The sequence below is a fragment of the Podarcis filfolensis genome, assembly GCF_964270895.1.
Source record: "Podarcis filfolensis genome assembly, chromosome: 8".
Lineage (NCBI taxonomy): Eukaryota > Metazoa > Chordata > Lepidosauria > Squamata > Lacertidae > Podarcis > Podarcis filfolensis.
Genome location: NC_139611.1, coordinates 53,040,926 through 53,055,016, shown reverse-complemented (window position 1 = coordinate 53,055,016; position 14,091 = coordinate 53,040,926). Strand labels below are relative to the sequence as shown.

Sequence of the window (14,091 nt, the reverse complement as noted above, 5' to 3'; positions counted from 1 at the left end):
GAACTAAACAGCCTCTCAGCACTCTCATTTCTCACTTGCCTCCTAATCAACATACACCATCAAGGGACAATGAACATAAAACCAAAAGCTAAGGAGACAGGGAGGGAGGGGGATGATCACCACACCCTATGTGAGGATTCACAGCAAAAGGAGGAACAGATTTTGCCAATTCGACACTAAACCCTTATTATGACAAATCCTGCAATAAGTCACTGGCTCAGCATTAATATCTACATGAAAACACCCCCTGCTTGTATCCTATCCTATCAACCAGGATGTATATGTTAATAATCAGAGAGAGGCAAGCAGATAAAGACATTGCTATACTGTACACCTAATCCTACTACAGCTGAACTGTCCCTTTCCATACAGACCCCTGCCTCCAAATAAACCCCATAGCAAGCCTCGCAAGAGAGAACCAGGAGGAGGAGGAGGAGGCAGACAGACACCATCACAGGTCTGCTCAGGTCTTGGCCCGCTCAAAACTCCACCCACTTTGTCCTCCCCACCCATGTTCCAAGCAACTAAACAGTCTCCAGTTTCCACATGTGGAAGGTGTGTTTGCTTCTCTTGGTTTCTGTGTTTTGCTTTCTCTTTGAATTAATTATTTTAGCATTCTGTTTCCAATATCCATATGGATCCATTTTTTTCATATATATTTTTAAAGTCATATTTTATTAATGTTGCTTTGGGGACTCCAATCAAAAAGTGATTACAAATTAAATACATTTACATTTTAAATACCTCCTTAACTAACCCATTGGGTTCCAATCTGTTTCCCTCTTTGGGGTTTAGGGTAGCACACATGGCAGAAATCCTGTTTTATTCTGCCAGGGAGCTTAATTAGAAAATTCCTGACTTGCCCCAAGGTGCCAAGTATGCTTCCTGCCCAAACAGATCAGCCCCCAGGCCTCCCCAGTCCAAATCCAACACTCCAGTCACTACTCCTCATCGACTCCCAGACTGTCTTTCCCAAATAACCAAGACGGGCACAGGTTTTGTGCATCTGCTGTACCTGAGTTATCCATGTTGACGTCAGCTTCCTGCTCCAAGATGTCGCAGCAGCTGTCAACAGCTGCCAGCCTCTGTCTTGTGCCCAGCTTGGCGATGGAGCCAACGCTTCCCTCAGTCTTCACCTGGCAACTGGCCTCTCACACCTTGGCTTGTAGAGCCTGCTGGGAAGATAGAAACCCTTGTATGGGAGGCATGCTAATAATACCAACAGCACTAAGACACTCCCAACCCAATACGGAACTATTTGCAAATAATTCATGATTCAAGTGCCTGGGGAATTGTCATCAATTAAAGTTGTTGATGATATCGTACGTCTTCTCTGCCTGACAAATATGACAATGGTGGCTGGTTTTTTTTCTATATTAGATCCACAGTAAGAAAAAATACTATGTTAGCATAGTTATTATGCCACTATAGTTGACAGCCCTTGCTTAGGTCTGGAGTGTTATTTGTTTAATGGGGGTGAGAGGGAATCAAGGCTTGCCCCAAGCTAAATTATTTCTATAGAAATTAATGGAAATCCATGTTGGTTATCAATTGTTTTTAATGGGTCTACTCAGAGTAGAACACTAGCTACAACATCAGGCATGAACTATTGTCTCAACTTGCCATTTGTCAGCACCGAAAGAAAGAACTTTGGCATATCCAATTCTGCCACATGCACATTGTGAAATGCACTCCCATCCCTTGAAGTCTAAAACTTTCCAGGGAGGTGCCTGCTTATTAACAAGAGCAACCCACATTTATCTGCATAGCTACAACTTCCTCTGTGAGGTTTTTTGTGCCAAGAAGAAGAAGAGTTTGGATTTGATATCCCGCTTTATCACTACCCGAAGGAGTCTCAAAGTGGCTAACATTCTCCTTTCCCTTCCTCCCCCACAACAAACACTCTGTGAGGTGAGTGGGGCTGAGAGACTTCAAAGAAGTGTGACTAGCCCAAGGTCACCCAGCAGCTGCATGTGGAGGAGTGGAGACACGAATCGGGTTCACCAGATTACAAGACTACTGCTCTTAACCATTACACCACACACACAGGAGACACATGGGCAGCATTGTACTTTGAGATTGGCTGTCTTGGTTGACAGAAGCATCTGCTGAAGCTGGGCAAAAGGACATGATGGGCACTGAGGAAAGCATTGCCAGGGCGAATTGTCTTTTACTTTGCCCTCTACAATCTGGAAACCCATCAAACAAGCAGATCAGTTGCTGAACACTTTAAAGATGGTCTATAAAGATGGGAAAAAAGTCATATTGAACTTCCCACCACTTTTAAAAACCACCACCACTATCCATTGGATTACGGGGAATCCAGATGTATTGGTCCTATCACTCCCTTTGCTACCATAGCCCAGTGAAGGGGGTGTACAGGATAATTTTCTATGCACTGCATTAGAATAATTTGATGGATGGATGGAAAATCAGCTTAACACCCTTGCAAGAAACATGCCCAACTTCAGCTTCCACATTCTTTTTATTCCCCCTCCCCCTGCACTTTTCCTACTGCAACTCCTGCTTCTTGCAACCTCTTCCCATAAACCAAGGGCCAAACTGCATGCAGCAATCTAGAGACACAGGCCCAGTTACCCAAAATGTTGTTTCTCTTCACAAACACATTCCCTTGCCTGCCAGCCCCCATGCCAATGAAGTGGGCAGCTGCACACTGATATCAGATTGTGCCTTTTCACCTGTCTTTTTTTGAAGTAGAATGATTATGACATTGACCATGAGGAGAAAATTCCTCCACCACATGAAGAGAAGTATGACTTCAGCCATTGTGTTCACCGCTGTCTGTTCACTCTCACTGCCATCTGTTCCAGGATGTTGCTACTGTCAGAAGTGAAGAGCACTCAAGTTCCTTCAGCTACTGTGGCAGTGCAATTCCTCTCCCACTGCTATCTACAGGCTACTACACTACAATAAAAACCAGTTCAAGAATCCACTTATATCACTTATTACATTCCCAATCTACCAATGATTGATGGTGTGTGAGTGTGGGTGTGCAGACTTTTCCCATGTGTTTTATAATTCCTTTCCTGAATGGACAGTGCATCACTCAGAATGGCACAGAAAAAATTACAAGCAATGTTTCCACTGACTCCTTGGAAGAACGCTTTGGCTAGACTTCCTCTTAAACAATAATGTAAAGTATATACTTGGTGGAAGCTCCATTAAGAGCTGGTGCGTGCAATCCCGTAGAGCAAAAACAATACCCTGCTACATTTTTAAGAAAAGGTAGTTCCCTGACAGGTAGTCTTGTTCTTTCATCTCTGACTTTGAAATCCTTCAAGGTCATCCTCACTTGCATGGTCAGGTTTCCACATATACCTGCTCCACACAGAAGATGGGCATACAGTAGCAAAATAGCAACAGCAAGTCCTAGCCTGTTGTTTCACAACAGATTTTTAAAAATAATATATATCTCAGAGGCACATCTGACTAAATCTCACCAAAGACAGTATAGTTAGTGTCAAAAAGCTACCTCCTTCCATGTTTTCTAGTATCTGAAGCTGGCATGCAAGCCCCTCCTCTTTCTGGCAATCTGCCAACATTTCTCTGAAGTTTGCAAATCCTGCGGCTCAAAATAGTCCAGGTCAGTGGAAGAATGGCAAGTTTCCCATTGAAACCCAAGACACAGGCATCTCTCATGAGCTGAAGAGAAGAAGAGATTCAACAAGTCTTTTGTCTCTCTACTGACCCAGCAAGGACACACCAGGCCCACTTTCAAATGCAGGCACTAACTTTAGGAAACTCCACGGAATAAGTTCTCGGATTTCAAGACACAAGAAGGATGCATGAATAATGCATGGAGAAGCACAATACAAATTTCTGTCACAGGAAAAAACAGTGTCTTGTAAATTTTCAGAAACCATTCTAAAGTTCACACGTATCCTTTCTATTATTTATACAACTTATATCTTGCTCTTTCTCCTCAAGAAGCCCCAGGCAGCAAACCTAAGAAGAAAACAGAGTAGTACGGGCTTCCTCAAACTCAGCCCTCCAGATGTTTCGAGACTACAGTTCCCATCATCCCTGACCAATGGTCCTGCTAGCCAGGGATCATGCGAGTTGTAGGCCAAAAACATCTGGAGGGCAGAGTCTGAGGAAGCCTGGAGTAGTAGAAAAGCATTTTTAAAACAGTTAAACATGTTTTTCTAAGAACATTTAGAAAACACAGTTTAACCAGTAATTTCAGGGTTGCATGGGGAAACAAGAATGCTTTTAACTTATTCCTAAAAGTCAACAACACACCTCACCAGGGAGAGCATTCCACAAACGGGAAACAACCACTGAGAAGGCCCTGTCACAATATTTCACAATACTGTAAATTCACAATATATGAGGGTGATACCACATGCACATGAACTTAGCTGCAAGGCTCAAGTTTACAGAAAATTAAATGTTATGAAAAATGCCCTGGTTATAAGCTGAATGAAAAGAAATCTTCTAGGGAATAATATTAGGAGTCAAATGTGCAACATAATGTCAGATATACAAGCACCACAGAAAAAAGAAAATATCTAGTGATAAGACTGGGAGATTTATACAGGTGAAAGTACTTGCTTGTGAATAAAAAATAGAAGCTAATAAAATATGAAAGAATATTTAAAAGTCATGGAAAGCAAGAATAGCAGCAGTGAAGATACTGCTCATACTTAGCATTGGGTTGTATCCAATATAAGTTCCACTCGGAGTAGAGCAATTAAAATTAATGACTATCTTAGGTCAATTTCAATTGGATTCCTCTGAGTATTATTTTTGTTTGTTTGGTTGGTTGGTTTATTATTATCATCATCATCATCATCATCATCATCATCATCATCATCATTATTAATTGTATGCTGCCCTGCACCCAAAGATCTCATGGCAGTTCACAGATGAAATGTTTTAAGATGAGAAAAGGTGATTAAAAAAATCCACAGACAGCAGTAAGACAGCAAGAGTATTTCATAATATTTCACCAGGCGGAAGAACAAATTCCAAGTCATTCATTCTATCATTTATCATCTCAACTGGTGTCATTGTAATAAGATGTACTGTAATAAAAGATTTCCAAGAACTTTCTAATTAACTTAATAGCTGCAAGAATCAAAGGGACTAGCATATGAAAGAACATACATTGCTGAATGGTTAAATGAAATATGGAAAGTGTTGCTTATTGTGAAATTGACATATCTGGTGAAATATAATGAAAGGGTAAAAGGAATATATAAAGTAAGAAGTTATAAAATGAACTGGAACTTGCCTTTTCAAACACATATTTTAACCCAAATGTCTACCTTACTTTCTGAGTTTTATAGTAGGATTGAGGAACCTTTGGTTCACGTCCTATGTGAAGTCATGTAGAAATGCAGCTGGATTGACTGCATGGGGAACTTGATCGTGCAGGTAATCCCTACAAAGAGGAAGGATTGACTACACAACCTATGAGCTGATAGGTGGTGAGTTCAAGTTTACTGGATTGGCTACATAACCTAGTTCCCTGTGAGAAACTTGGATCACGCAGCTAATCCCTGCAAAAAGCAGGACTGAATATTAAGCCTGCAGGATTGGCTGTGCAACCTAGTTTCCAATGAGGAACTCAATCGCCCAGCAGATACCTGCAGAAAGGAGCTTTACTAACACTAGGCTTGGGGCTTGTAAATCAGAGAGCATAGGGCTCTGTAGTTTGCGTTTGGACCACCTAACACCAGCTAATAAACAAGAAGGTGCACTGCAGACCAAAGTCTATAGGCTATCTGCAACACAGTCCCACAGAAAATGCACCACAAAAATCTAATCTGGAGGTCACTGAGGCATGCATGACAGCAAAGAGCGCTATGACCATAAACTATACATAAAACCAGCCTGTGTCTTTGTCTCTCCTGATCCTCTGCTTAATTCAGCACCTGGTTTGCCACACCCACCCAAGCTTCAACAACTGTCCTGACTCCATGCCCCACCTACCTATCTCAACTACTAAGGCTGTGAGAGTAGCTGCTTCTATGAGGCTCACTGAAAGCACAGCCCAAAATAGCAGCAAATGAAGTGATCACTCTATAAAGATGTCGCATCAAGCACCTGGGGAAGACTGAAGAATTTCAGCATTAATTTACAGTAAACATTTTATGTGCATCAGGATGCATTTCAATTAGAAGCAAAGCAAGTTTACAGGGTTCTGAATAAATAAAGCAAAAGGCTGCAGCAAATCAGATGCGAAACTAGATACAGAAAAGAAAATCTCTTTGAAGAACTTTATTTCTTGTTGTGTCTGATCTCAATAATGCTGACAAGACAGGCTGCTGCAATCAGGAGTCATCCAACAGCAGACCGAAGAGTCAGAAGAAATACTGGCAAGGAAAGAAGCCCAACCAGTCCAAGATTGTGTAAGTCAGGCACCTGTGCCAGATCCCCAAAGAAAGCACAGCAGGCAGGAGAATGGGATGGTCCCAACACTTGAGAGGAAGGAAGCTATCATTTGGAAGGCTCGTAAGACTCTGGCTGGCTGGCACCCAGAGACAGCAGAAATGGAAAGGCCTCACACACCAGCCTCCTCACTTCAGTGCTTGCTCATCTTGGCAGCCGTGTCCATTTTCACCAAGACATACGGCGTACTCTTAATCCCAGCAGCACCAGGGCCCAAGACAAGGGACTGTGTGTTTGCACTAATTCCCCTAGGCTCAGGATGAGAACAACCACTGACCTTAACAAGCAGTCTGAGTAAACTCCACTACATCCAGAACAAGCCTGATTATTAGCAAATCAGTTGGGTCAAGGGAGGGGGGGGGGATTTTCGCAGTCAGGGTTTTCCCTAAAACTGATAGGTTGAAATTTTGCTACCTTTAAAAATATTTTAGTTTTCTTACAGTCACTAACTGCCCGTGCAGTGTGCCCCTTACCTGGCCTGCCCCACCTCCCACATCATACCTCCCCCTACCCTTATTTTCATTATAAGGGTTGTATACTAAGTGTTGGGACGCGGGTGGCGCTGTGGGTAAAACCTCAGCGCCTAGGACGTGCCGATCGCATGGTCGGCGGTTCGAATCCCCGCGGCAGGGTGAGCTCCCGTCGTTTGGTCCCAGCTCCTGCCCACCTAGCAGTTCGAAAGCACCCTTAAGTGCAAGTAGATAAATAGGTACCGCTTTATAGCGGGAAGGTAAACGGCGTTTCCGTGTGCTGCTCTGGTGCCGGTTCGCCGGAGCAGCTTCGTCACGCTGGCCACGTGACCCGGAAGTGTCTGCGGACAGCGCTGGCTCCCGGCCTCTAGAGTGAGATGAGCGCACAACCCTAGAGTCTGTCAAGACTGGCCCGTACGGGCAGGGGTACCTTTACCTTTACCTTTATACTAAGTGTATATTGACCTCTAAAACCAAAGGTGTTTCAGGTGAATTTGAACTTTTAATCCCTGATTTATTATATTGTGTATTTTAAGTGGAGGAATGCTATAAAATGCAGTTTTATTATAAATAATTTGCAAACCTGCCACTTTTTGATAGTTTCCAAATAGTTGTTTTAAGTGGGGAGCTGCAGCTAATGGGTCAAACAGCATAATAACCATAATTTCCATAACCATAAATTAATTAGGTGTTCTTTCCCCTTCTTAGTACCTCTAGATTTTTTTTAAAGAATTTAAATTCATAGCCATTTATTCTAACCTTAGCTGTAGAGGGTTGGTAAGTGGGTTTAATTGTATTAGTTATTTGTGGTGCTAGATACAGGAGAAACCTATTTTCTATATAATCAAAGGCTTTAAAGGTATCTATAGCTACCTTTTCCATTGTTGAGAGGAAAAAGCTGCTCATGCTTCTGAGGCACAACAAACCTACATTGGTTTAAGACTCATGCAGGGGAATGCAGCTAATAGGTAATTATCAGCGTTTTTTCCAAATGACATTGCCCCACATTGCTTTAGAGAAGTCATTGAAGCTATAATTGTATAAAATAAATACATGTTTGCTGAATTGATAGGACTCAAATATTACTTCTATCCTTCTTGGGGGGGAGCAGAGAGAGAGAGAGAGAGAGAATTTCTGGGAGATCATAGAACTTTTACAAAATGTCAGTGTCTTAGGCACCCAGTGTGCACGCGCAAACACACAAACACACACACACTGATATGGCTGTTTGGGTGGGGCATGGAAAGTGAAGGAAGGGCCTCTATATATCAGTCTTTAAGGAACAACAATGGGAGAGGGCTATTGTACTCATCTCCTGCTTGGCTTCTCTTAGAGTTCTGGTTGGCCACAATGGAAAATGAGGTGTAAATAATGTTTGGACTTGATTCAACAGTGCTCCTCTTTATGTTCTTATGAGAGGAGACATAGAGGCACATCAGTCTCAGATATACCGTATTTTTTGCTCTATAAGACGCACCAGACAACAAGACGCACCTAGTTTTTGGAGGAGGAAAACAATAAAAAAAATATTCTGAATCTCAAGCCAGAACAGCAAGAGGAATCACTGCGCAGTGAAAGCAGCAATCCCTCTTGCTGTTCTGGCTTCTGTGATAGCTGCGCAGCCTTCATTCGCTCCATAAGACGCACACACATTTCCCCTTACTTTTTAGGAGGGAAAAAGTGAGTCTGATAGAGCAAAAAATACGGTAATTCCTCCTTGCTCCTGGGAAGAGTGATATATTATACACAATGGACACTACTAGATCTGTAGGGCAAACTTAAAAGGGAAAAGCAATAGAAATAAATGTTCTGCTATTCTGTATTATGAAGGTTTGATATTCTGTATTTTTCCACAGAGAAATCCAGGAATTAGTGACCCCACCCAGTAAGATTCCCCTTGTATGGGATAGGTGGGAAACCAAACTGGAAATCAAATTACTACTTTTACGATAGACAATGTGTGCATGTGCCACTGGAAGCTATAAGAGAAACACCCTGACAAACTATTTATTGAAGCACATGAATATGGCAGAAAGGCCATCCCACTAAATAATCACCACAGCTTTTTGCAACCATATATCAGCAGAGATGCCAGCATTAATCAATTAAATTAGTGCAGAGGCCAAGAATCACAATCAACAAACCAATCTGCAGCTTTCAAGAGACACTGAAAGGTACTGGGATAGGAGGCTGGAACAAACTAGTGCAGACATCAGTGACTGCCATCAGTGCTCCATGTTATCAGGTAGAACTGCCAACTTATTAGCATTGTTAATCACCTGGCCGTTTAACTGATTAAAAGTATATTTATATTAATAAAACCTCAATGAAACTGCCTTTGAGGGATCTTGACAGAAGCAAACTATTTATTTTCATCAAACTCTGAGGGAAATGGGATACTCCCCACAACAGTTGCATACCAAAATCACAATGGTTTTGAGAACTAAACGAGGTCAAGAACTCTCAGCATTATGAAATATTCAGGTTTAAAAGACACCTTGACATTGACTGCAATATTCAGTTGCCTTCAATGCTACGAAGAACATAAGCCTTTGTGATGCCACTCTAAAAGTGTCCCTCTTTGCTAGCTTTGGATACAAACTGGAAGGAAAATCCATTAGATTACAAAGAGTGGGATGGGAGAACAAGTTTGTGGGGCATCCATGGCTGAATGGCTTTTCACTGCTGTGAATTCAGTAATATTTGCTCATTGTTATTCCCAGTGATTAACAGGAAGTCAATTTTCAATCTGCAGTTAAAGTTTAGTCAATTAATTGTACTGATTAAATCAATTAAAGTAGGCAATCCTATTATACAGTGGAATCTAACATGCCATGTAGGGACATAACAAGGGGACAGACACTCTCTACCTATTAAACAATTCCCTTTCCCAGGGCTGTTGTGAGGATGAAAAACAGTTTGTGATGCAAGCTAGAAATACAGATAAAAACAATAGCATTACTATAAAGGTGCATGATCAAAAATTCTTGTTTCTAATGCCAGTAGGAATGGAATTAATGCTTTGCTACGTATTATTTTAGTTTAATTGCTTGAAGCATGCTTTAATTGTAAAAAAGTAAGAATTTTTAATATGCCATAAAGGTACAGACAATCTTTGACCTTTCCATTAGGAAAACACAGCCAACCCAATGTCAGATCACTCAACTATTTCCACACATACCAGTCAGACACATGTTGGTCCTATGCATCTTACTCAGTTTCCTCAAGGAGGGAAAAAAGAATGTGACTAATTAAGAAAAAGTGAACACACTTGCAGTGCCTTCTGTTCCTCCCTGCTTCTCTATGAAAGACAGATAAGTGATCCCACAGATCTCTCCTGAGTCCGTAATGGGGACAGTGAAGAAATGCACAACCATAGCGCGCCATCCCTAAACTTGCCTGAAAGGTAGTCTCTGACCTTGAAGCCTTTTGCCCCAATCCCAAATGTCCACAGACCAAATGTGTTTACTCATTAGTGACCAAAGGCCCTCTGTGTATGCTCAGAGGCATTCTAACCTTTACAGCTTCACATGTTTCAGGACTGAGTTCTGGCATTGAAACTTGATTTTGGTGCTAAGCTCTGGAGAACTCTAGCTTAAGCCCTGCACAGAACTAGGATGGAAAAAGATATAGGTAACTGCACAGCTCAAGTGTAATCCTATATTTTCTTCTGGTCCAATTGTACATTCCTCTTTGCCAGAATTTCCGACATATTGTGACATTAGCGGATTGTCATCCTTGCTGTATATGATACGTTTTTAATACTTAAGAGAGGGAACAGGAGAGAATATGGAACATAAGAGTTAGAGATTGAAATATACATGTGAAAATTCTAGACACCCTATTTGCTTATTTCTCTCTCAACTGAGCTTCAGCATCTAGCCCTAGAGCAGCCTTCCCAAACCCTGATACACGCCCCAGATATTTTGGGTCACAACTCTCACAGCACCAGCTCTGCTGGAGTAGACAATATAGGTGAGGCAGATGTAAGTAAGTCCAAAACCTCTGGAGCACATCAAGTTACAGAAGTCTGCCCTAGAGTAATCCCAACGGTAGAGAGGAACCAGAAAAAGGATGCTGTTCTGACTCACCGTGTAGACAGCAAGCTAAACAGCCACCATCAGTTCAATAGGAGCCAGTCCCTTTAAAAATGTATCAAATCAAATGCACTTACCCAGCTTTATCTGCTGCCAGAGATAACAAAAGCACAAGGACAAAGTGAGGCCACGTGCTTTTCTCCAATCTAAGCCAATGATTTATTTTTCCAATGCTGTTAAAATGTAACTTTTCTCTGGAGGAAAGAGTAGGGACAAAAGTCTTCGTCCTCCAGCCTGGCAGTAGCACCTTTGTCTGCCAAGCCCTGGAGTTGCTTAATTGTTGGTGTCTCTTTTAGTCTCTCTTCCTCCGAAACCCTCCACTCATCTGTGGCATCTAGAATGGAATGCCAGAAATGCAGCAGTGCTGGTTACTGAGTCTCTCCTGGCAGAAGCAGCAGCAGTGAGAAAAAGGGTGGAGGAGGCATGGAGGATGATCCAAAAGGCAACACTCACACTGTGTTTGGTAGGAGGTGCCTTCCCCCGCAAGTTTCTTACTCAGGCAGGTCCCAGGTCATGACGTGGGATTCTAAGGCAGGCAGGCATCTGCAAGAAAACAGAACAGGTATTTCAACAGGAGGCACAGTTCCAAAATCCCAGAAGTTAGTAAACAAAGACAAAGATGCACAGATGTCTCGGCTGCTCCAGAATTAAGTGCTACTTTTTTGTATATTGCAAAAGATGCATTTTTAGCACTCAGTGCCTGCCACTAGACACTTTTGTACTTGCAAATGAGTAAGGCTGTTTCCCCACCTTAAAAATGTAGCTAGCAACCTATGTTTCAGGGCGGGATGCTGGTTGCAGCCTTTGTTCACTCTGCGGTGTCTGACCACAAAGGTGCTTGAGATGTCACTCCCGTGAGCAAAGTCAGTGGTTGAACAGGAGGCTTAAAAAACACTCATCGGAACCGTAGCTCGCTGCCCTCTGTGCCCATTCTGCCCACCTACTGGGACTGGTAGTAATCAGAAAGGGCACCTTAACAAGTTCAATTTATCAATTTATAACAAGTTCAATCGTGCAATTTATAATACCAATCGTGCAGAGGCTTCCTTGACGTTCTTTTCCATTTGCAATTCATTGCAGGATTGCTGATTCTCTCCTCTGCAGAATTACTCCATTGACTGACACATTCGGGATCAGAAACGCAAACCTGGGCTCTAGATGTGCCGATTCCCTGTGACAAGCACAAGAGGAGGATCAGCTTCTGCCAGAAGGCATAGGCAGCCCTCTGTCTCCTTAAGCAGGGGAATTTTCAGGCCGACTCCTGGGAGTTTGACTAAAGGAGGGAAGGGGCTGTCCTGCCAGCCTGACATTTACCGAGACAGACGGAGATGTCGACGGAGACTTCCGAAAACAGGAGCCTGCTTCGACTCGGAGACAGCTGAACCCCTCCTGGGTTTCGGGTCAAGCTCTCCCGCCGCCCTCCCTCTCACATTCCAACAGCAAGCCACGCCCCGAAATGGGCAACAAGGGTGCAGCTTATAAAGGTTTGCAGACAAGGTAATCGGGAGATGCCCGGTTCAGACGTGCCAAGAAGCTTGACCGGCTGGCCGGCCGCCGCGGTCACCAACGCCGGAGGAGAGCCAGCACGCCCCGAACGCCGGCGGCGCCCAGAGGCCCGACGAGAAGCACCTCCCTAATTCCTTCGTTGTTCCTGCAGCGGCGAATGCGCGCGGAAACTCCTCCTCGGCGAGCCGCTTCAAACTGGCCACGGCGCTAGTCCCTGGCGTTGCGTCCGGCCGCTAACGAGTCAGGAGCTTCGCCCTTGCCGAGAAGGAAAAGCTAGCGCTCTCTTTAGCCGCCGCCCGCCTCGCTCGGAGCTCCGAGGCAGGCGTGGCCGCGGCTGACTCGCGTCTCGTCAGGATCCTTCGCGCGCACGTGGCCGCCCCTCCCACCCCCTCAGAAGACGTTGTCGTCGTTGGCTTGTCTGCCAGCCGAGAAACAGCGTCCCCGAGCGACCTCCCTCCTAGGCCCACCTTCACCCTGTCAGTTAGAAAAAGGAGGAGAAAAAGGCCCGGCCCGGGACAGGCGCCTCAGGGAGAGATTCCGATGGCAGAGGCATTGCTGTCTAGGCAGCCCATGCTACCGCGCGCGCGCGCTCCCGACAGAGCCAGAGCGGGAGCCGCCGCCGCCGCCCCCTTCGCAAGGAACGAGCGCCTACTTGCCGCTGGTTGCCATGGCAACTCCGCCTGCTCCGGCCTTCCTGAGGAAGCGCCGGGGACGAGCACACGGGCGTGGGGTGGGGTGGTTTTATTTGGAAAAGCAACCTGCAATTTCCCCCTGTGAGTGGGTTGGGCGCGGCGAAAGCCAGCCAAGGCAAGGGTACTTTGGTTCCCCCCGCGCCACCAGTAAATACTGTAACGGCATTCATTTGCCTCAGTGGGAGTGAGGAGCTCCCGCTGTTCTTTCCCCCACCCGAACAGCGGTGCTTTTACTTTCCTGGGCAAATCCTGGCCTCTTTTAGCCACCTTGGGAGTGTGGTGGAATGTTCGGAGGGCCATGTTTATTGTATGATTTTATTTGTTTCATAAAAATGTTAATTGTAAAAAATGCAAAGCAAAATACCCAAAAGGATTAGCAAACAGAATAAAGCAGTAAAATTATCAGTTTAAAACTGCTGTTTCATTCAAAGCTATAACATTCAAAAGATAATTTAAAACAATGATAAGCCCTTTCATCACCATCACCACCACCATTATTTTATTTCTTAAGCACTCCCTCCTGAGAGCCTAGGGCAGCTGGCAAAAACACAGCATTAAAAACAAAAGTAGATCCAGGGTGCTACCAGTAAGAAGGCTTTGTCCCACAGCTCCCAAGCAGGTCCCCCACCCCTGCAGTTGGCAAAACTTGGGTTGGCTGGTTGTGGGGAAGGCAGTCCTTGAAGGAACGTGGCTTAGGCCTTATTTAGGGCTTTGTACAGGCACCACCAGTCACTAGCAGCCAGAGCAGTGCTTTCAGGATTATTATACAGTCAAACCTCGGTTTTCGAACTTAAACCATTCTAGAAGCCCGTTTGGCTTCCGAAAAACATTCAAAAACCGGAACACACACACTTCCAGGTTTTTGACGTTCAGGAGCCGAAAAGTACAGTAACGAAGGCCTTCGGGAGC

The 14,091-nt window shown here is 44.1% G+C and overlaps 1 protein-coding gene across 20 annotated transcripts in view; it reads right to left on the bottom strand.

The window, feature by feature from the left end:
- KIFC3 (kinesin family member C3) overlaps positions 1–14,091 on the bottom strand; it is a 39,045-nt gene that overhangs the window by 21,304 nt on the left and 3,650 nt on the right. For 2 of the 20 annotated variants that reach the window (XM_083625076.1, XM_083625090.1), the window contains exons 1-3: positions 11,735–13,120; positions 11,062–11,527; positions 1,016–1,172 (exon numbers count right to left, since the gene is read on the bottom strand). In XM_083625076.1, coding sequence (XP_083481202.1) covers positions 1,016–1,028 — 13 coding nt within the window. In that variant the 5' untranslated portion in view covers positions 1,029–1,172; positions 11,062–11,527; positions 11,735–13,120. Of the gene's footprint in view, positions 1–1,015; positions 1,176–11,061; positions 11,528–11,734; positions 13,143–14,091 lie in introns of those variants that run through there. The other 18 variants (XM_083625075.1, XM_083625089.1, XM_083625091.1 and 15 more) reach the window with 17 other exon arrangements.